The sequence below is a fragment of the Megalobrama amblycephala genome, linkage group LG2, assembly GCF_018812025.1.
Source record: "Megalobrama amblycephala isolate DHTTF-2021 linkage group LG2, ASM1881202v1, whole genome shotgun sequence".
Taxonomy (NCBI): Eukaryota; Metazoa; Chordata; class Actinopteri; order Cypriniformes; family Xenocyprididae; genus Megalobrama; species Megalobrama amblycephala.
The window spans coordinates 11,904,627-11,928,045 of NC_063045.1; the positions used below are offsets into that span (position 1 = coordinate 11,904,627).

The 23,419-nt window shown below is 34.8% G+C and overlaps 2 protein-coding genes across 2 annotated transcripts; both read right to left on the minus strand.

The window, feature by feature from the left end:
* Positions 1-3,325: 3,325 nt before the first annotated feature.
* shisa10.1 (shisa family member 10, tandem duplicate 1) lies at positions 3,326-11,385 on the minus strand. Its single transcript, XM_048182691.1, has 5 exons — positions 10,993-11,385; positions 8,692-8,851; positions 8,330-8,454; positions 5,337-5,552; positions 3,326-4,529 (listed from the first exon to the last, which is right to left on the minus strand). Exons 1-5 carry the CDS (start codon positions 11,051-11,053, stop codon positions 4,351-4,353), a joined length of 741 nt encoding a protein of 246 aa, XP_048038648.1. The 5' UTR covers positions 11,054-11,385; the 3' UTR covers positions 3,326-4,350.
* Positions 11,386-17,137: 5,752 nt separating this feature from the next.
* On the minus strand, positions 17,138-23,277 carry LOC125263630 (protein shisa-5-like). Its single transcript, XM_048182693.1, has 5 exons — positions 23,126-23,277; positions 22,747-22,918; positions 19,508-19,632; positions 19,221-19,412; positions 17,138-18,503 (listed from the first exon to the last, which is right to left on the minus strand). The coding sequence occupies exons 1-5, from the start codon at positions 23,184-23,186 to the stop codon at positions 18,340-18,342; spliced, it is 714 nt and encodes a 237-aa protein (XP_048038650.1). The 5' UTR covers positions 23,187-23,277; the 3' UTR covers positions 17,138-18,339.
* Positions 23,278-23,419: the final 142 nt, after the last annotated feature.

The following is a 23,419-nucleotide window of genomic DNA, read 5'->3' on the forward strand; positions in this document are numbered from 1 at the left end:
CTCGTTGTTAACAGCAGTGTGAACTGATAGTGATATATGGACTTTTTTTTTTTAAGTAACAAGCTAACTTATCTACTTCTTTTTATTGTTGGCGTTTTATTCAATTTTAATATCTGAATGTTAGAAGAAAAGCAAAAAAAAAAAACAACACCATTGATATCTATCTGCATATACGATAGACACCTGTTATCCTCATCTTTGGTAGCTCCTTTGAAGGCATATTTAGTAAAACAGATCCACCTTATTTTTCAGGTAAGAGCGGATGCGGCCGTTTGTAAATTTAATGTGTCTGGCTTCCGGTGTCACTCGTTTTCAGTTATTTTTAGCTGTACAAAACCGCTCGTTATGCTGCTTGATATTGCAAACTAGTGTTTCTAACCATAATATTTGAATGTATTGTCTTCTTAAATATAAACACGCCGGTTTTACAGTTTTACAGTTGACCGCACTTTGATATTCTTCTCGTTATTTCCCTATAGCTGCTAATAAAGGGGAAGTTTTGTACATTCACATAAAACACCTTACTTCCGCATAGAAAAATAAGGTGGATAGTTCACAAAGGCGAACCGGAAGCAATGCAACCAGAATACAGAAGTTTAATGACCACCTAACATTATCTTGCTTATTACAGGGCTACTTACTTAACTTACTAACTTAAAAATAGTTTCACTGATATGTAATGCTGATTTGAGTTAAATAATCTCGTCAGTGTATAATCCAATACTACTTTTTCCCCGGCATAGGCCTACTTTTGTGGATTATACACTGACGAGATTATTTAACTCAAATCAGCATTACACATCACAAAACAATTGTGCTAGCAACAACACGAACACAACAACATTACTGTAAAGTCCTCTGAGGTAAGTTACAGTCGATATAACTAATACACAAAATGGCGCCCGTTTGTAGAACTGGCGCGGAAAGACGTCGAAAGTTGCCGCTGTTTTAGCGTTGCTATTGACAACGGCGAATATTAGTAAATTCAACTTGAAGCGGAGCTGCACAGACCGATCGATGTATGATATCAAAGTACCTAATATCTCACAGCTGAATCTAAGAGCTGAGTTATAAAATAAAGTAATAAACGTACGCTAACAGCATGTGACGACGAAGAATCTGTGATTTCCAGATGCTATACCACATGGTATGTACTTTTCCATCATGTCCCAATGGTATTTTTGGCGTGTAGCTTAAGTATGCAATTTTTAATTGTCATTAGTCAACAACACATGAGTGAACTCACTTCCTGTCAGAGCTGGGTAGATCACTTATGAATTGTAATCAGTTACTGATTACACATTACATGACAAAATCTGTAATCAGTAATATAATCTCAGATTACACATTTTTGGTAACGTAATCTGACTACTTTTGGATTACTTTGATTACTTTTGTGCTAACCCTTATTTGATGTCACATACAGTTACAAGAAAAAGTATGTGAACCACTTGCAGAATCTGAAAATGTGAATAATTTTAACAAAATAAAGGCCATAATTCAAAATGCATGTTATTTTTTTTATTTAGTACTCTCCTGATATTTTACATAAAATATGTTTACATATAATCCACAAGACAAAAAAATAGCTGAATTTATTAAAATAACCCCATTCATAAATATGTGAACCACTGATTCTTAATGTGCGTGGTTACCTGGATGATCTACGACTGTTTGTTTGTTTTGTGATGGTTCTTCATGAGTCTCTTGTTTGTTCTGAAGGGTTAAACCGAGCTCTGTTCTTCAGAAAAAAATCTCCAAGTCCTTTAGATTCTTTGATTTTCCAGCATCTTTTGCATATTTGAACCCTTTACAGCAGTAACTGTATGATTTTGAGATCCGTCTTTTCACGCTGAGGACAATTGAGGGACTCAAACTCAACTATTAAAAAAGGTTCAAACATTCACTGATGCTCCAGAAGGAAACACGATGCATTGAGAGTCGGGGGGTGAAATTTTCCTTTTGTTTAAAAATACTTTTTTTTTTTTTAATTTAGTACTGCCCTTCGGAAGCAACAGAAGATACTTTCATGTTTCCCGGAAGACAAATTAAATGCAATGTACCTTGATCTTCAAATTTCAAATGTTTTCACCCCCGGCTCTCAATGCAATGAGTGTTTGAACCTTTTTAATAGTTGAATTTGAGTGCCTCAATTGTCCAAAGTGAAAAGATGGATCTCAAAATCATACAGTCACTGCTGTAAAGGGTTCAAATATGCAAAAAATAGTGGAAAACTGAAGAATCTGCAGGACCTGGAGATTTTTTCTGAAGAACGGAGATCAGTTTAACTGCTCAGAACAAACAAGGGACTCATGAACAACCATCACAAAACAAAAAAAACAGCTGTAGATCATCCAGGTAACCACATACAGTGTTAAGAATACTTATGAATGGGGTTATTTTAATAAATTCAGCTATTTTTTTTTGTCTTGTGGATTATATGTAAACATCTTTTATGTAAAATATCTTACTCAGGAGAGTACTAAATAAAAAATAACATGCATTTTGTATTATCTCCTTTATTTTGTTAAAATTATTCACGTTTTCAGATTCTGAAAGTGGTTCACATACTTTTTCTTGCAACTGTATATTGTAGGATAAACTTGTACTATTTTGACAGATACAAAGAAAAAATATATTCCAAAAAGTATATTCTATTCACCAACAAGAGCATCAACAGATTCTTTTTAAAGTGCAATGTTTGGACAGTTAATTCTTCAAAATACTACCACTAATGTACCTGTTAGTGTTTGCTGATAGTAACACTGAATAAAACAAAATCACATCTATTGATTTTAATTTTAAGTATGTTTTAAGTAAATTTAGAAAACGGCAACATCACAAAAATATTGAAAAACATGAAATTCACAGCAATATCACTGCTACACCAAATATTTCATATACTATTATTATTTCATATATATATTTCATATATATTTCCCCCTCACTGCCGGAAAAAGTCTAAGAATCACTAACGTATTTAAGCAGCAGGTTTATTAGGAAAAAACTATAAACATTAAAAAAAAAATGAGGAGAATCGATGAATTGTAAACAACTAACTGCCATTGTGTAAGTAATACGTAATCATGTAATCCATAAAAAAGTAACTGTAGTCTGATTACGAGTATTTTAAAGTAGTTTACTCTAATTACAAGTACTTGATTTTTGGAATCTGATTAGGTAATCAAGATTACTACCCAGCTCCGCTTCCTGTAGACCATTTAACTTCCCCTGTGTAGGTCAATTGTTTTTCCAAAAATGGAAAATCTGACAAAAATGAGAGAAATAATGTTTGTAGGCAGAGAATTTGACTTTAACAAAGTGATTCCAGCACAATTTCTTTTTATTTGCAGTTGCAAACATGGAGATGCTCAAGTAAACATAGAACACTGATTAGTTGAACATTTAATACAGCCACAAACGAAATCCCAAACACAACAAACACATCCCAAAAATATGACCCGACACACCCAACAGGAATCTGTGGAAGACTGTAGATAGGGACGATAACTTCATAACTCGGAAGAGCGTCGACTTTCCAGAGAACTAAACAAAGCAGTCAAACAACATCTTAGAATTTCACCCTCTTTCTGACCTCGAGTGATTTTATTGTTTAAATTGATGAAGTCATTTGGCTTCCAGTCAGGACAGATTTATGGACATTCTTCCTCACAGTGATATTCAAATGCTTTTCCAAAAACTCAAGGAAAGCGAAAGGGAAATTCATAAAATGTGTGGACGCCTCCTTCACAAACGCAGAATTTCTGCAACAAACAGATCCCAAATTCCATATAATTTTCCAAACACACGGTGATAATGTTGTAGTTAAAGTGTCCATGTGTAATCTGCTGCATAAATAAGGCATATTCTGGATCTCTGTGCATGAGAACAATGTTACAAACATTCACAGATGCATAAACCTGAATGGTATGTAAATTGTGAAAACATCTAAACAACATGCTGCCGTTCATGTTCACCAACTGATAAAGTGTCAGTATTTTGTGCAAATTCCCATGAGAAAATGAAGCTGATGATCTTTAAGGAGTCTTGACGGCATTTCAAGATGAAAAACAAAGATATTCCCTTTTGCGCACAAAAACAAAACGAAAAACTAATATGGCTTAGAGTCACAGAAGATAAAATATATATTTATATAAAATGAAGTGTAAAAGGCAAGTGTAAGGAAAACGATGCTGGCACGCAAAAAGACTTTAAAGCGATCATGACAAACATCGATCATTTTATTCCAGACCCAATTAGAATATGCTGTCCTCAGTAGCTATACAATGCACAATTGTAAGAGATCTGATCATGGAGAACTGCATAACCATCAACAATTCAGCTTGTGGTTTAGTAACCGGTCTTTGGTGGCTCCACGTAGGCGGGGTTGTATGCTGGTTGAGTCGAGCTGTAGTTTGTTGGTGGGGGAGGGTGAGCGAAACCAGGCTGAGCCGGTGGTTGTATGGGGTACGCGGCCTGCCCACCGTCATACGCAGCCTGGCTGTAGGGAACAGGATATCCTGGTCCTCCTGCAAACACACACAGTTACAGCTCCACTTTGAGTCAATGAAACCTATCCAACACGTTGTTTACCCTTTTTTCGATTTCAATGTAGAGTGAAACTAACTAAAACTAAAATGCAAATTCTAACAAGCAAATTTAACCCTAACTGGGCTGAGTAAATGCATAACGTTCAAAAGTTTGGAGTCAGTAAAACAGCATCAAATCATCATATTAGAATGATTTCTTAAGGATCGTGACATTTAAGACTGATGCTGAAAATTCAGCTTTGTATAACACAAATAAATTACATTTTAAAATATATTAAAATTGAAAATAGTTCGTTAAAATTTTAAAAAAATATTACTGTTTTTACTGTATTATTGATCAAATAAATGAAACCTTTGTGAGCAAAAGAGACTCCTTTTAAAAACATCAAAAAATCTTACAGACAACAAACTTATAAACGGTAGTGTAGCTAAAAACTCTCAACATTTTTCTTCCTTTTGGCGATATGAGAAATCTCAAATGTGCTCTGAAATTGTTTAAAAATATGTTTTCTTCATTTCAACCAGCCATTGTACACAAATAGATTAAAAAAATCTTTTTAACAGTTTGTTAAAGTTATGAATCTAAAACTAATCTGTTTTAACAGCAGTAATTACCAATATATTTTTCCTAAAACAATTTTAATGACATTGAGTGAAACATGCATTTTAGTCTGGGACTAGCTTAAGCCTTGTCTGTGAAACCAGGGGTACGAATGTTCGTACTTATCGCCCAGCCCTACAACTTAGGCTGACTGGACTTTTTGCTGTGCAAGATCATTATCTTACCAGCTTCCTGATATGGAGGTGGGGGTCCTGCTACGTATGGCTGTCCCTGATATGGTGCAGTCGGCATGGGTTTCCCTCCATATCCTGGTGCCCCGCCGAACCCAGACTGGGGTGGTATTATGGGCTGGTAAGGAGGGTACTGACTTCCGTGGACAACGGGCTGCTGAGGGTATTGAGTGGATACGACTGTAGTTGTAGTTGTTGCTCCCATAACAGCTGATGAACAAATCAGAGGAAAAAGATAATGGATAATGGATGAGTTGATGGAGGACTCGCCATAAAAGATGTACATACATTGCTGCAAGTAAAATCTCTTTTTTTTTTTTTTTTTTTAGTCATCCTGGCTGATATATAGGTCAGTCAACTTATCTTGCCAACTCTGAAACACTATTTTGTTTTTAAACTGAATGAATAAGGGCAGCCTGATAATGTCTGCAACCGCAATCACATGCTGCAATTTCTTTCTGGCACGATTAAGTGGCTAAATTTAACCCACTTGATGGACTAGATAGTAACTTCCTGTTGTGTCTTAATCATTAAAAGGCTGTTTAAAACTAGCAGTACATATATATTAACGAAGATGATTAATCAGATATTTGTTTTAATTTTAAATACATATGTAAAATACATATTTCAATTTCTTCAATTTGACATGCAAATAATTTAATTATGTTTCGTAAATATCAATATTATATTGGCAATACTGCTCTACTGATATCAACATCGACCATATTGGCTAACATTGTTAAAAATGGTAAATTATATCTCAATTATAAACAAAACTTAACAACAACCCTGAATAATATGGTTACAGAAAATAAAACGATCCACCCCATTAAGAAATGCTGTTCCGCAACCTCACATACACCCAACAACGTACTTCCAGCCAGGGATATTATAGCTAACTAAAACCATAAAATCAACTTTAACTGAAATAAAATAACATTTATACAACTTTTTATTTTCAGCTAGTTGCCAGGGCAACACGTTTATTTACTTCAGCTTGATGTACTAAAATAAAAGACATAATAAACTAATAATAACAAAAACAAAATTAATAAAACTTTAAAATGAAAACAGAAAATAAAAGAATTTCATTCAATGCCACATTTCGGTTTGCCTAAGGGTACGTTTACATAACGATATGGTTAAAATGGAAAAGTTTTCCTTTGAGTGTTCTGCGTACCGACACCATTGTCAAAAAGATCCCCATTTATACAAATCCGTGAAAATGACTAAAAACGCTGTATTGTGCTGGCAAGCCATTAGATGGCGATGAAACATTATAGACACATGTGCATGACAGCATCGTTTTCACAGATTCGTGTTTTTGTTGTTTACATGGAGACCCTTTTCAAAAACTTGAACTTTGAAACCTGTTTTCAAAAGTTTGCATTTTTAGGCCACCAAAACGCTGTTGCCGTGTAAATGAACGGCCAAAACCCATAAAAAGTTTTCAATTTTTAGTTGAAAACGGTGTCGTGTAAACGGCCCCCAAGTTCTGTTTGCTAGTTTGTTTCCATAGTTACTCATGAGTTAAACACCTGTTCTTAGTTCTGTTGATTACTCTCTGTATTTAAGCCCTTAGGGGCCGTTTACACGACACCATTTTCAACTAAAAACGTAAAACTTTTTATGCGTTCAAAATGCACGTTTTTGAAAATAGCATCATTATTTGTAGCAGACTACAAAAACACGAATTTGTGAAACGATGATGTCATGCGCATCATGTGTATCACATGTTCAGTCTATAGGCGCGTAGTGTTTCTTTACAAAGAGACATCGCCATCTACTGGCCTGGCATGAATAATACAGTGTTTTTACTTGTTTACGAGGATCCGTGAGAGCGGGATTGTTTTGTCAACATTGTCGTCTGCAAGTGAAAAACGCAAAGGACAATTGTTTGATTTAAGTACATCATTGTACTTAAATGTACCCTTAGTATCCTCAGTTCTTTGTTCGGTGTCATCTGTAGTTTATGTGGTTGTGTTATATTAAAGACTGTTTGTTATTCCTCACCTTTGTGCGATCATTACAACCACTCCCTGACAGTATGTCAGCGATACTAAAAAAACACTGCGTCCAGCAGAAAATGAATAAACAGGTTGACAATTTCAGTAGGTCAGTGAATTTGATGAACACACTTTTAAGTTATTCTTAAAGGGATAGTGGTGCACTCAAACATGAAAACTCTGTCAGGAAAGAATGTTATGAAGTTGAGACACCAGCTGTCTTGTGACTATCATTAACCTCTTTCTGTAGCACATGGGCACTCACTCTTCCTGTTTGTGGTTGCTGTGGACACAGTGAGTCAGACTGGGTGGGGAATCCCAGAATGCTCCATTATTCAGTTTTTCCACTTGCAAAAGTCACATTCCAGCATTTGTATCGTAGGCTACAAGGTCAGAGAAAGTCTAAACTTGTGGAAAAAGTTTTAAAACATTTCTGCCTTGTTTTACACACACAGGTCAGTCAGATGAAAACATATCCAGAGCATATTCTGGCCCAAAATTAAATGAAAAACTTTGAGAAATTAATATACTTTGTATAAAACCAAACATTCTCATTTTTATAATATGTCCAGACTTTGACATTTGTTTTGTAATTCCCACTATTCTCTATTATATTCATTTTTTCTATATTATTATATTTATATATTATAACAGATTATGTACTGATTTTTTTTTATAACAGACTATATTATTATAGTCTAACTAGTATAGCATACTACACTAAAAATAGTACAACATGCTACATTATGATTTATATTATTTACATTTCTTTATTTAAATTGGCATCAACTGCCATGATGTATAAACTTTCATGGAAATAATGTCACAATGAATATGTCTGTGATGAGTTTTACAAGATTTAGTTTGAGAAATTGCCAAATGTATTTTATAGGCTTCACATTTGAATGTGGAATATGACATCCTGAAAACAAACAAGAATAGATACAATTAAAAAATATATATGCAAGTGTAGACACTTACGTCTGGGTTTTCTGCACATTTTGTAGAGGCAGCAGCAGGGGCAGACGCAGCAGATGATGAACATAATGATGAGGACCACAAACCCCGATATTGTCACGCCAATAGCGACATACTTATTATCGTTGCTTTTGGACAGATTATGAAAAAATAATCACATTAGAAACGCACTCAAATATGTAAATACTACAAATCTGTGGCAACAATATAGACTGTTTATCTGACCAAACAAAACTGGGGATTGTGTTTGAGAAGTCATTATTTTCTAAACCTTGTTTGGTGAAGCTAGCAGCACAGAAAGCTGGAGATGTAAGTACAAAACTACGAAAGCCATTATTTTTCATGAGACAAATAAAACTGCTCACAAAAAACAGTCATCTTGATCATCCTCGGATAACTTCTTCCGTAGATCGGAGCAGCAGTATCTGCTATCACACGTCCCACAGCAGAACTGCAAAATCCCACAATCAATGGACGGCTTAAAAATACCACTGCTGGTGAAGTAGCCTTTGCAGTCATCATCAGCTAAACAAAGCAAAAAAGATGAGATAAATTAGACACATTGACCAAAAGCAACTTTATAATAAATAGTTGAAAACCACCCACAAATGAAAACCTTGCTATCTATCTTTTACTCCACCTCAGGTCGCTCAAACCCAAGTAGCTATGGCAGAGGCAACTGAAGCTATTGTATGCCTTCAGAAGACTTTTTTGAGTTTGACAGTGTAAATAATAGGGATGTCCTGAGCCGATCTCAAGGTCGGTATCGGGGGCCGATTAAGCATTTATTTTAACTGAACGGTAACGGCTATCCTAAGCCTGATCCTTTAATTTATGTCGGCAGTAGGCGCCTTCAAGTGGGTTTGCCAACCATCACTAAAAGGAAAAGAAGAAGCTCAAATGCGCACGTGAGAACCAAAGAGGTCTATTCGCTTTTGTAACGAATCACTCAAAAGTCATTGACTGCATCCGAAAAATTTAAAATGCTGCCTTCGGAGGCTGCATTCCATGGTAGGAAGGCATCAAGCCACATCTGAATCCAAAGTTAGCGTCACTTCCTGTCTCCTGAGATACCTTCATCTGATCGATTTCTTAAGGCAGCATAGATGTATCCTTTGCTGCCTTTGATATCCCACAATCCTGTGCTTTCCATTCTGTGAAAGTTGCGGTTTCTGATCAGTTTGTGTCTAAATGTACGTTTTTGACCAACATTTTGGGACGTCTGCCTTAACATGCACATCCCATTCTTAATCCGTAGGGTTTAATATGGAGTTGGCTCAGCCATAGCAGCGATTACAGCTTCAACTCTTCTGGGACGGCTTTCCACAAGGTTTAGGAGTGCGTTTATGGGAATTTTTGACCATTCTTCTAGAAGCGCATTTGTGAGGTCAGGCAGTGATGTTGTACCCCTGCCCCTGAAAAACTCTCCGTACCTGCCTGTATATATAGGCTACATTAGATTGACTTTAATGTACTTGAAGTTTGCAACAAGGACTAGGAAAACAAGTATCTGTTCGGGACTTGGTATTAGCAGATACTCGATATTCACTGACTCAGGGGCACAACAAACTTGTTCTGGACATCCCTAAATATCCATGCTTTTCCTCCACTTGGGTAAAGTTGGTTTTATATTCGCACATTCGGACATCCGTATTCAATAGCCTTGTTAATCACACTACATTGGACATTCAGTGGACATTCACAAGTAAATATGCCATTAAAACAATACTTGCCTATTTTGATCGACTGTGAAAAATGTTGTAAGTTGACAATCGTTGGTTGTCAATATCATGTCGCTGCTTAAAATTCGCAGACATTAATTTATTGCACATTTATTGGAAAGTCTGAATTTATCAGAAATACGAATGTGCTAATATAAAACCAATTTTACCCAAGTTTTTCCTCCTGTATGTTAAAGAGCAACATAAACTTTCTGCCTAACCTCTCCTTTAGTGTTTCATGGAAGAAAATAACATGCATTGGAACAACATGAGAGGCAGTAAATTATTACTTTTTTTTAGTAACTAATATACCTGTAAGCGGTGTTGCATCACTTGTTGTGAGCAGATTTTAGACCCAAAGTACAGGGAAAAAATACATGTTTTCAAATATCTGGAAACATGTTTAGTTTAATAATGATAAAACATTCAACAAACACAAAACTTAAACAGAATCTGCATTCGATAATTTAAAAGATTACAAATAACATCTTTATTTACTAGACAATGGTTGCGAAGACAACAAACCCTGCTGAAAAAAAAACTATCACAGAATTTGTAACGGTTTTAATGGCTGATGGTTTGTAATGATTTTGTAGTGGAAACCTTTAGGATTTCTGTAATGGTTTCTATTGTTTTTTTCAGCAGGGAAAGAAAACAACTACCACTAAACTACACTTGAAACCATAAAAAATGACGGGGAAAGTCACGCGTGACAAATAAAAATTATACATGATTCAGTTGACAGATACATCGCGATAATTCATAAAATTTAACTTCTATAATCACGAATGTTCACGACATGCAAACGCATACCATGTAGTGTGTTTGTTTGTCTGTCAGGACAGACCCAGCTTGACAGACATCGGTTTACCCGTACAAACCGTCGATAAGAACCCGTTTAAACGCTGGGTATTTTCGTTAACGTTAGGTGTTTTATACACTCACCGACTGTCGCCGAGAATATTCCCGCAAACAGGACCAGAAGAACCGGGACGGTGGACGCCATTCCCCTTGAAGAGAGCGTTAAATGCGGATGTTGTAATTTGAGAAGACGCCTACAAGCCGTGGAAAAAAATCTTGCCTCGGGTGAAGGAAGCAAAAAAGCCCAGTCCGGTTTAACTTTATGGTTTAACTCTAAACCACGAGACTGCTAGGCCTGTGACGTCTAGACCATAAACACAGGACAAAAGATGAGCGTTTTCATGTGTAAAAGCATAAACAACACTCATAGACGATGTTGGACCAACAACAATGGGAATCTCTGGCTGAATAATGGACCGGAATTGTGTCACAATATCTCATCTATAATTTAAATGCCCCTCCCTCATGTGGGAACCTTTTTATGTGAAACGAAAACGAAAGGAAGTCCACTGGTGTAAGGATGCTGGTCAACTGGAATCCAGCTATTTTCAAAGCTAGTTAGAGTCGTCTCAATCTCTTGATTTTTTTATTTATTTTATTTTACGTTCATATGTTTATGTTTACGTTTATGTTTATGTTCTATACTGACACTCATGCCAAAATTTAAACTTTAAAAGATACAGTAGAAAAGATGTCACTATTTCATTTGCAGCTTGGCTTTAATTCTTTAAGCCTTTTGCTGTTTATATGCATCTTTTCTTCTCAACCCTGCTGACCCAATGAGCATTTCATTGTCTGATGATCATGCATTAATTTCAAAATTTCCATAGTGTTGCATCATGGGCATTTCATAATTTTGGACTTTTTAGGGTCAGTTAAATCTCTTTTTTGGCCCATTTTACATGTCGAATAAACTCAATAATCTGAATATAATGCGTTTTTCTCCTCATCAAAAAAATGCAATCTTGGAAAAACAAATATATCATCAGAGCATGAACTATAACAATTGTGCACTCACTGTACAGAATATACATTTTAACAAATGTTCTCAAAATGTTTATAATGATTTTAATTCATATTTTCTTATACATGTTATTCATTTAGGATTTTTCCTATCTTTTAAATCACGTAATCATATATTAATATTTCATATAGGATCATTTATTCAGTTTGAGTTATATCCACTTGTATCCACATGTATATAGGCCAATGTTGTTATTTTTCACTATGTACTTACATGTTCACATATTTTAGCATTATATATCTTAGTTATTTATGTTTTTGGACACATTTCAATGGTTGATGTCTCTTAGAATTGGTACTATTGAATGACTGGCATAATTGTACTTTTCCAGAAACCACACCTCGTCTATCTATTGTTGTCTCTTTTCATTTGACCCGTCACACTGACCTAGCTGTTACACCTGTGTATATATTTCTTGCTCTTGTTCTGTTATTCACTTACTCTGTCTTCTTGCGCTCCGATACAAAGGCCCTTTTGTTCTCTTCACAAACATTATTATACTCAGATCCCAGATTATACATTTCAGACTTAGACCGAATTTTAGACTGAAAGTTTCTTTCATTTGTTTAATTTCAACATTGTACTTAACTATTAATGTTTGATTATTATTTACTTACTCAGTTCTTCTTCATTTGTTATTCATTTACTCTTCATTAAGAAAATAAAAACATCAGTTCTTCATCTATCTGGATCTCACTGCATCAAGCTATAAGTCAGAATACACTAAGAGTATAAGTTTGTGTTAATCTGACCACAGCCACAGTTTTTGATTGATCAGTCACAGTTGGCAAAGGCATGCAAAGGGAAAGGTTCATGAGCGAATCATTCTTTCGACCTAAATCTTTTTAATGAACCTATCCACAAATAGTATTGAATAGGCTCGTCTGAAATGGCAAACACCTTGCATTGAAAGTAGAGGAGAGTAGGCGACTGCAGTCAGAGGGGGGGGAGCAAAGGTTCGGTCAAGACAGACATTTTCACTTCTCATAGTGAATCAGCCACCTACGAGACCAGACAGCAGATAGCACATGATTGACGCTGGCAAATAAATTAGATGTAATTTGAATTCTGTTGCTTTTATATTAAAATATGACAAACATTTTTAAAAAGTGAAATATATGCACGGACAAATTGTTCAAGATCAACAGTAAGATCTATGACATGCATTTAGAAAACAGACTGGGTGAATTTTCATGAATTTTCATTTCATGCTGACTAATGCTCTTTTGAAACAACATTTCTAAATCAGTTCGAGGTCAAGCGTATCATTCATCATGTTCAGGAACTCGTGATCAAAGCTGTGAGAGTTCGAGGAAAACTTTCCAGTGCAAGTTAAAATAAACCTTTGTGTGTCATTTTATTCATTACTCTGACGTCCTTAGAGTAATTTACCAAAGACTGCCAAAGTCATGTGATTTCAGTAAACAAGGCTTTGTTACGTCATAAGTGTTTCGAAATTTGTAAAATGTTTGCAACTGCTTTTAATCACTTAATTAGAAGCACAGCATTTAAATTGTGTTCTGTTACAAATTGGGACTACTGAACACACATATAAAAGTTTATTTGAAAGTGCAAAGTATTATAAATCAAAAGGTGTAAATAAAGCTCTTTACTTGTATATTTAGGAAGTGTGTCCCATCAGATAATCAAAACTTTGACTTCATGCCACTTGATTGAACACTTGGGACAAACATAGGAAGTACTTAATGGGAGAAGGCAAGTGGCTAAAAGCAAACACTGCGAGTTTGGTTGGCCCTGTCCCAAATGGCACACTTCATGCACTTAACAGTCTTGTGGACTTACAATGGCTGCCACGTGCCACAATCATCAAGTGCTCCTAAAGATCTCAATTATCTGGTTCATTGTGTTTAATCATGGGTGGATCTCAACCAGATCTCCAGGAGCAGGATTGGACACCTCTGCAGTAGGATGTCCCATTTGTAATTTTAGGTTTCAGAAGGGTGCTCATGAGCCAATATGCATGTGCACTTTTTTAATGCCGTATAATAGCGCTTTGACTGTTGGATGGAAGTCTGCTGCGGAGCTCGCTTCAGTGCTGGCTTGGCAAAAGTGTGCTTCAAGGGTGCATATCGGCCACAAGGGGGCACTCACGAGCTCCCTTCTGAAACCTAAAATGACAAATGGGACACACTATTGTCTTGTGTACACACTACACTACCGTAAGTGCATATGAAGTGTGCCATTTGGGACAGGGCCGTTGTTGGACCCTTTGATGGCAGTGAAGTGATAATTCACTCACTTGTTTTCATTCATTTCTTCAAGTGGACTATATTAGTGGAGTAATGTAGAGAAGAGTGAATGAGGGTATACGGGGTGATTTCGAACTCAGTTCGACTGCACTGACCAATTGGTGTATGACATCAAAGCACCATGAGACCAATTCGAAAGCAGCTCTCTAATCGCTCTCGTGTTGCTTTGATGTCATACACTGATCAGTCTGCACAGTCGAACACACCTAGTGGTAGGTCACATGACAATACTACACAGATTTATACTATATAGAAAATTCTTTTTAGCAGTATTTATTCAAAGATGTACCTGCCCAGACCGGACACAGTATGGCTATGATGAGAGATGACAGAGCCAATGGGTTGTGTAGCCCCGCCCCGTTCTGCAGAGCCCAGACCATAGACTGTAAGGCCCAGATATGTTTGCATGTGTGCGTCTGACAGGAGAGGCGTCCTTTATTTTACAGTACATTAATACATGGATGACTTTTTAAAAGTTATCAAATTAACATAAAATTAAAAAAAAAAAAGGAGGTTAACCTTACAGTTAAAGGTGCAATGTGTACATTATTTATATATTGCAATTCGCAACTTCACCACTTGATGCCGCTAAAATTCACACAATCCTCCTTTGAGACAGCAATGCCAATCAAACTCTCAAGGTCCATTAAAGGATTAGTTCACTTTCAAATTAAAATTTCCTGATAATTGACTCACCCCCATGTCATCCAAGATGTTTATGTCTTTCTTTCTTCAGTCGAAAAGAAATTAAGGTTTTTGATGAAAACATTCCAGGATTTTTCTCCATATAGTGGACTTCAATGGAGCCCAAACAGTTGAAGGTCATTCACGTGAACTGTTTAAAATGTGTTTTAGTACCTTTATGGACCTTGAGAGTTTGAATAGCATCGCTGTCTATGGAGGCCTCACTGAGCCATTGGATGTCATCAAAAATATCTTAATTAGTGTTCCGAAGATGAATGAAGGTCTTACGGGTGTGGAACGACATGAGGGTGAGTAATAAATGACAGAATTTTCATTTTTGGGTGAACTAACCCTTTAAGTAGGGAAAAAAATAGTCAGGTTGTGGAGAAGTTTATGGAGACCTAAAGCATTTTCCTCACAGTAACATCTAGTGGATGCAAGGAGGTGATGTTTGTGTCTGTTGTTTTGGACTACACTGAAGTATGTCAATACCAGGGTAAATTAATATTGTAGTCATTCAGTAGTGCCAAGCTATCAAAATAGCATTAGACTAAAACATGATTTCTGAGATCATGTTCAAAACATTAAGAACAGTTTCTCTCTACTCATCTGTAAAAAAAAAAAAAAAAGGGTAAAAACCATATACATTTTCAAATGTATAATGTATGTATACATAATATAAATAAATGTATACAATTTAAAAATAAATACATAAAAGTAGTTAAATGCATAAAATACTCTATTACAATTAGATGAATTATAAATAATACAAGCACTAGATTTCTTTCTTATTTCTTTTTTATTTCACCAGTAGGGGGCCCCATAAACATTCAAGTGCTGTAACTTCACCAAACATTACATTAAAAACAGTCTAAAACCTTTAGGTGTATTTTTCTCCAGCAGGTTTGCTGTTAGTTGTCGACTTTGTTGAGTTTGAAGTTTTTGATGTCCTAGGACCTCCTTTAACCTCCCTTTTTTCCCTCTTTTTTTAAGAGACATTAAAAAATATTGTTACATCAAGCTTTTCACATTTTGCACACATAGACATTAAATATAAAACAGCAGTTAAACATTTACAAAATCTTAAAAAAAAAACAACAACAAAAAGCAATGTAACAATATAATCAGAAAAGGAACTGTGAATGACTGTACAAAAAACATGTGGTTTGCTAATGCTTTAACAAAGGTTGCTTTAATGAAATGTAACCCTTTTCTTACCCTGACAGCACAAGCCCACTTTTAAACTGCTCGGGACAGAAAGTCAGTGTGACTCATGACAGAAGTATGGAAATACTGCATCACTCATTGTTGTTCAGACGCGACTTTAGACCCTCAAAGGAAAGAACTCAAAATGGAAAACTTGTTGACACTTTCTTTAAACAGAATCACATTTATGTTTCTGTGAGCGCTGTGCTGTAAACGAAAACTAATACAAAAGCAAAATTGAAACTTTCTTTCTTTCTTTATTTTATTTCAAACAACAGCCAATAAAAATCAAATAAAATAAAATATGAAATACAACAAATGTGTCTGAAAAGGAGCGGGATGAAGCAAAAGCTTATTATTTACCCACCCCTTATACAACCATTCCGAATTCCATTATATATCAAATATTTTTCTATATATATTATATCTTCATAACACAATAACAAATAAACCTTATTTTTTAAACTCAAACCAAAATTTACCTTTTATTCCAAACCACCCATCACCCTTAAATCTTAATACAATCAATCTTTAAATCCACCCTCACATTCACTCTTGTTCATCCTCATATCCTTTTAGTAACTCGTTTTTATACAACTTTTTAAACTGTTTAAAGTTTGTACAATATTTTAACACCTGCTCCAAATTATTCCACAACCTCACCCTACATATAGTGATGCACATACTTTTTAGAGTTGTTCTTATTTTAAGCTTTTTAAAGTTTAATTCATCTCTCAAATTATATCCACCCTGCCTCTCCATAAACATTTTTTGTAAATTTTCCGGAAGTAAATTATTTCTTGCTTTAAACATGACTTGTACCGTCTTAAATTTAACCAAATCAATAAACTTTAGTGTATCTGATTTCAAGAACAGTGAATTTGTGTGTTCAAGATATCCTACATTGTTTATGATTCTGATTGCTCTCTTCTGTAGTGTGCATAACGACTGTAGGTTGGTTTTGTGGGTATTTCCCCAGATTTCCACACAATAACTTAAATATGGCACTATGAGTGTATTATACAGAATATACAATGAACTATTATCCAGAATATATCTTGCTTTATTTAATATTGCTATAGTCTTTACCAGTTTTGCTTCAATATGTTTTATATGTGGTTTCCAGCTGATTTTGTGGTCTAAAATAACACCAAGAAATTTATTTTCATAGACTCTTTCTATACTGATATTATCAATTTTCAATTCTACTTCAGGTTGAGTATACTTTCCAAATAACATGATCTTTGTTTTAGCTATATTTAATGATAATTTATTTACATCAAACCACCGTTTTAATTTAATCATTTCTTTTGCTATCGCCTCCAAAATCTGCTTTAAATTGTCCCCAGAACAGAAAATATTTGTATCATCAGCAAATAAAATAAATTTTAATATATTTGATACTCTACAAATATCATTAATATACATTATGAAATGTTTTGGACCTAGGACCGATCCCTGTGGTACTCCACAAGTTATATCCATACATATAGATTTTTGAGACTTTATAGACTTATAGACTTTCAGTTTTATTCAGTTATTTAGTTTTATAAAGTTTTAACACTTTACAATAAGGTTCAGTAGTTAAACATTAATGTATTAACATGAACTAACCATGAGTAATACATTAGTTACTGTATTTGTTCATCTTTGCTAACGTGAGTTAATAAAAAATACAGCTGTTCGTAGTTGATTTTAATAATGTCTTAGTAAATGCTGAAATTAACATTAACAAAGATGAATAAATGCTGCAGAAGTGCAGTTCATTATGAGTTCATATAGTTATAACTAATGAAGCTTATTGTAAAGTGTTACCAAGTAGATTTTAGTCTTTTTAGTATATCAGATTCTATCAAAGATATTATACAGTTCAATATTACTATACTAATACTAGAAAAATTAATACTGAAAGTAGAAAACACTGAATATACTAAAAAAAATTTGTCGAAAAAATGTTCACTCGTAAAAACGCTAGTAAAAATTTCACAATTAATCACAAAGAAATGGCAAATAACATTGAAATAAACATGAAATTTTGAAAATTATATAGACTGAAATTTTTAAAACTTATTCCACCAATCTTTGTTTTATCTACAACTTTACTTTTAAAGTGTCACAGAGCCAAAACTAAACTGAAAAAACCAGAAATAACTCAAAACAAAAACACATTCACTAGTCTTGTACAATGTGTGAAACTGCGTCAACTTCCACAATCCAACAATGACTGATGTGACAGACACTTGTGGTTTAGTAACCAGTCTTCGGTGGCTGCATGTAGGCGGGGTTATAGGCCGGCTGACTGAATTCGTCTGAGGGCAGATAAGCGGTACCGGGCTGCGCAGGCGGCTGCATGGGGTTCATGGCCTGACTTCCGGCATATGCAGCCTGACTGCTGGGATATCCAGGGCTCGCTGGAAATGGGAAAAGACAAATATCAGTAAAATATCAGTACATGGTCTCACTCTGCCCAGTACTAGGTAACTTGTCAGTTACTTGTCAAAACAATAGCTACTTGAGTATTCGTGCTTTATGTTACCCTTTAAAAAAAAGACCAAAAAAAAGTGTCAACTTTATTAACTGACAGATTCAATTCACAAGCTTGCAAATCAATTAGATTCTGATTCAATATGATTCGATATCAATTAATTTGGATTAATAGGTTCAGTACATGGCAAATGTTCTGTAAACTATGAACTAATGCTGTAAACAATTCAGGGAGTCAGCTGGTATTACATTAGTATATAGAGGGTTAATATAAACTGATTTGTATACATATTACTATGTTTCTACTCCAATTCGTTTTTTTGAAATATAAACATTTAAATGGTGTCTGTCATAAAAACTTGACAGATTTATTCAAACATACATTACTGAAGAACAGTAAATTAAATATATATATATATATATACCCAACATGTATATACCCAAACTAGTGTATGCAATCTCTAGTACGGGGTGCAAAACTCAGTTCCTGGAGGGCCACAGCCTGAATGCACCTTAAATGCACCTGATGTCCTTCAGGCTTATTTGAAAACTACAGGTATGTGTGTGTTGAAGCAGGGTTGGAACTAAACTGGAACTACAGTAAATTAGTTTTGCACTCCTGCTCCAATACAAAGTCTTCTTACCGACTGTGTGATATGGGGGTGGGGGTCCTGGTGCGTATGGCTGTCCCTGATATGGTCCCGTCTGCATAGGCTGACCGCCGTAGCCCGGTTGAGTCGGCACAGGCTGGTATGCTGGATACTGAGCTCCCTGCACGACAGGCTGCTGAATGCATTGAGTATTCATGACTGTCGTTACATGCGTTCCTACCACAGCTGTGGGAAAAAAAAGATTTTTTTTTTTTTTATCATTTCACTACCATCCTTAGTAATGTAACATTGTAAAGTTCTGTTGACACTAAAACACTTACGTGTGGGTTTTTTGCACATTTTATAGATACAGCAGCAGGGGCAGCAGCAGCAGATGATGAACACAGTGCTGATGACCACAGTCCCCACTACTACTGACACAATGAGGGCAAGAGCACCGCCTTTGCTGTGGGACAGATTATGATAAAAATATGAAGCAACAAGCATTATAAACACTGTTTATTATGTTCTAGTACATTTCATCTTTAACCCTTGTGCGGTCTTCGTTTGGGGGCTACACTCGTGGTCTTCGGGGTCTCTGGAGACACCAGGCAACAAAATGTAATTTTGTAATAATATAATATATTTTTAAAAAAACAATGTAATTTTACTCTGTTTATTAATGTTTTTACTACATGTAGTAATGTTACTACAGTTTTTGGAGGATTTGTGATATCTTTTACATTTATATAAATAAATTAAAATTATATTATATTTTTTTAAATGGGTTTTTATGCAAAAGCAGCTTTTTATGTAAAATTCACTTTATAAAAGGCTCAGATTTCTATTCATGTGGATAACATGGATAATTTGACATGGTTTAGTGTAAGATTTTTGCCCATCTTTTGGAAAATGCAGTTATAAAAGTAAAAAAACTATCACTTTTACCAGTAGATGGCTGCAGAGCTCCACTATTTGCTATGTGCTATTTATATCATCGATAATGTAATCTCCAGAGACCCCGCTTAGAAACTGGACAAAATCCATCCTCAAAATCAGAAACAACGCACAACACACATAGACAGAAATGAAACCATGTCAAATTATCCATGTTATCCACATGAATGAAAGAAATCTGGGCCTTTTATAAAGTGAATTTTACATAAAAGCTGTTTATGCATAAAAACCTATTTTTAAAAATATTTTTTAATTTATTTATGTAAATTTAAAATCTATCACGAATCCTCCAAAAACTTCACAAATGATGAGTAAAAACATTAATAAACAGAGTAAAATTACATTGGTTTTTAAAAAATATATTCTATTGTTACAAAATTACATTTTGTTGCCTGGGGTCTCCAGAGACCCCGAAGACCACGAGCGTAACTTTTTTTTTTTACACTAACATAAAAACAAGATATCATTCCAAATTTTTTTTTTTTATTTGTAGATCTTAAAAGTGTTAACCACCATACAAAGTCTCATGCCATTTGGACAAAGTGAAACATTTTTTTTAATTTTTTAATTTGAGCAAACCCCGAAGACCGCATAAGGGTTAAAATCTTATTTATATATTATCATTTTATTAATTAGTTTTATTTATTTAAATGTTATTTATTTATTATTTATTTTCCCATGTATCTGCAGTTAGTTTGGAGATTGGACATTAAAATTCACTTCTAGACACTACATAAAGGTTCTTTATTGGCATCTACTGTTTCATGAAGAACCTTTACACAAATGGTTCTTTAGATTATTAAAATATTCTTGACACTAAGAAAAAAAAAATATTTTTAGGGTTTGCATTTTTAAGGGCTAAAATTTTAGTTTAGTTTATATTTAAGCTGTGAATGTTTCAATTCCAAACATTTTCATTATTAAAAAGTCAATAATCCATATTCACCTTTCAGATTTCACTTCCAAAATAATAATTCTGTTTAAAAATACAACCTATAATATTCAATAGGCAATTTTCTGTCCATTTTTATTTCACTTTACAAATTTGAATGCATTAAAATACAAGCAAGGTTAAATTTGCACTGCATATTTTTTACAATTAGTGAAATTCAACAAGCTTTTTGTTTCAAACACATTTGTCATTATTTTACTTCCATAGAAAATCCTCATTAGGAACGTTATTCTCTAGATTGTGGAGCAGATTTTGAGTACCCTGTTTTTGATTGTATCTTCCAAAATAAAACTTTCGTAGCATTAATATTTAAGTTTCTTGCATATTATAGGTAGTAAATAAAAAGCATTTGTCAATTCACTCTGATGCTGCTTGAAATGCATATGACTTTTATCTTGTGGAACACACAAGGATTTACTGTTAAAATTTAAAAGCTGCCCTCTTCTGTATAATGAAAACACGTTGTACTTTTCTTAATACAAGCACAATGCAACTAACCACACCATATCAAGCCGGGATACAAACCCAGGGTCCTAGTTGCAAACTCACCCTCTAACACATATCGGCCTGGTTTCACAGACAGGGCTTAGATTAAGCCAGGAGTAGGCCTTAGTTAAATTAGTATATTTAAATAGCTTTTATAAACATGCCTTATAAAAACATTCTGGTGTGCATCTTGACAAAAAAAACAATGGCACTGACATTTTAAGATATGTCAGTTTAGACAGCTCAAACATACAGTTTTGCCTGGGACTAGGCTTTGTCTGTGGAACCAGACTTTAAAACCTAAAAACATTTGTTTATATAATAAAAAGTTTTTCTTTGGTCCCACCCTTTCCCACAAAAACAGTTGATGTTGCATCATGCTCCTTCTCTCTTGCCTCATATGTCTATAAATTTTCTTGATAAATGTGAACGCTACAGCTTTCACAACCAAAAACATGGAACTGTTCATTCTTTGTTCTTTAAATATCAAACAAAGCACTGGCCCACCTCTCAGTACATGGCTGTTGTAACGTGTAGTAACGTCAATCTGGGGCATGCATTTTGAAAACTGCAGTTTAGTAAAACGACCACAACCTGTGTAGGAAACGATGTTTGGAGCAGCAGAGGGGAAGACAAAACCTCAAGTAACACAGAAAAACATTACAAAAGTCAGTTTGATAATAAGGTTTCAGGTTTCCCAGATAGCACATGTACGTCTGCAAGCTTTTGCTGTTTACAAACATCTGATAGACGTCTTTAAGATGTCAGTTTTACAAAGATTCTAAATCATAAACATCTTCTAAAGGTCTATTTGACATCTGACAGGAAACATCCTACAGACTTAGATGAGCAAATACTCTAAAAAAAATCTGTCTTCCAGATGTAAACATGCACATCAAAGAGACGTCTACGAGATGTACGTGTGCTATCAGGGTTGAGTTTAACCTCAACAATTAGATTAAAATGAAAAAACATTAACTTACTAATACTAGAAGAAATCGCTATTTTATGGTTCACCGATTTATCATGTAGCCTGCTTTTTAAACACTTATTAGACTTCAAAATTTATCCCCTTTTGCTCAGCAGGCGTGAGATAAACATAGTGAGTGTGGAACGACGTGAAGTTGTGTAAAAAGGACTTTAGAGTTTTAAGTATTAGGACAGAAACTACTTAAAATGTCTTACATATTGCACATGTTTTGATCATGATTGGATAACTTCAAACGTTCACTGGAGCAGCAGAATCTGTGATCGCAGGTCCCACAGCAGTGCTGGAGCCAAATACTGTTGCCGCAGCTAATCGAGTGCTTGTACTCGTTACTGCTGGTGATGTAGCTTCTACAGTCATCACCAAAACCTTAAAGAAAGAGGGGAAATGTCACACATTTTATAAAAACAAACAACCGATATATTGTAAAGTAGGCCTATCAGAAATTTTAAGTACATTTTAAGTAAAAGTGCTGAGTAAATTATTTATTTTTATACTTGACAGCCATCTGTAAACCACCCAAAAACAAGTCTAAAAGTGTTTCTTTAGATTTTTGTAACAGGCCGTCTAACTTACCGACTGTGACCGTGAATAAACACGCAGACAGAAGCACAAGAACCGCGACGGTGGAGGCCATCGCGCTGCACTTCCTCTTCAATACCTCACTACCTTCTTCTGATGATGATGCCTACAGCATGGCCAAACCCTGCTGAAGACAAATAAGTAGGTGGGCGAATAAGGAACTGACTGGATTAATTTTTCCTGTTTTTGTTCATCAACTGCACGGTGAAATGAAAGTGAAAGAAAAAAACTTATCTGAATGTGTATATCTGTGTAAATCACAAAGAATTTCTATGAATCTGTTTTTGT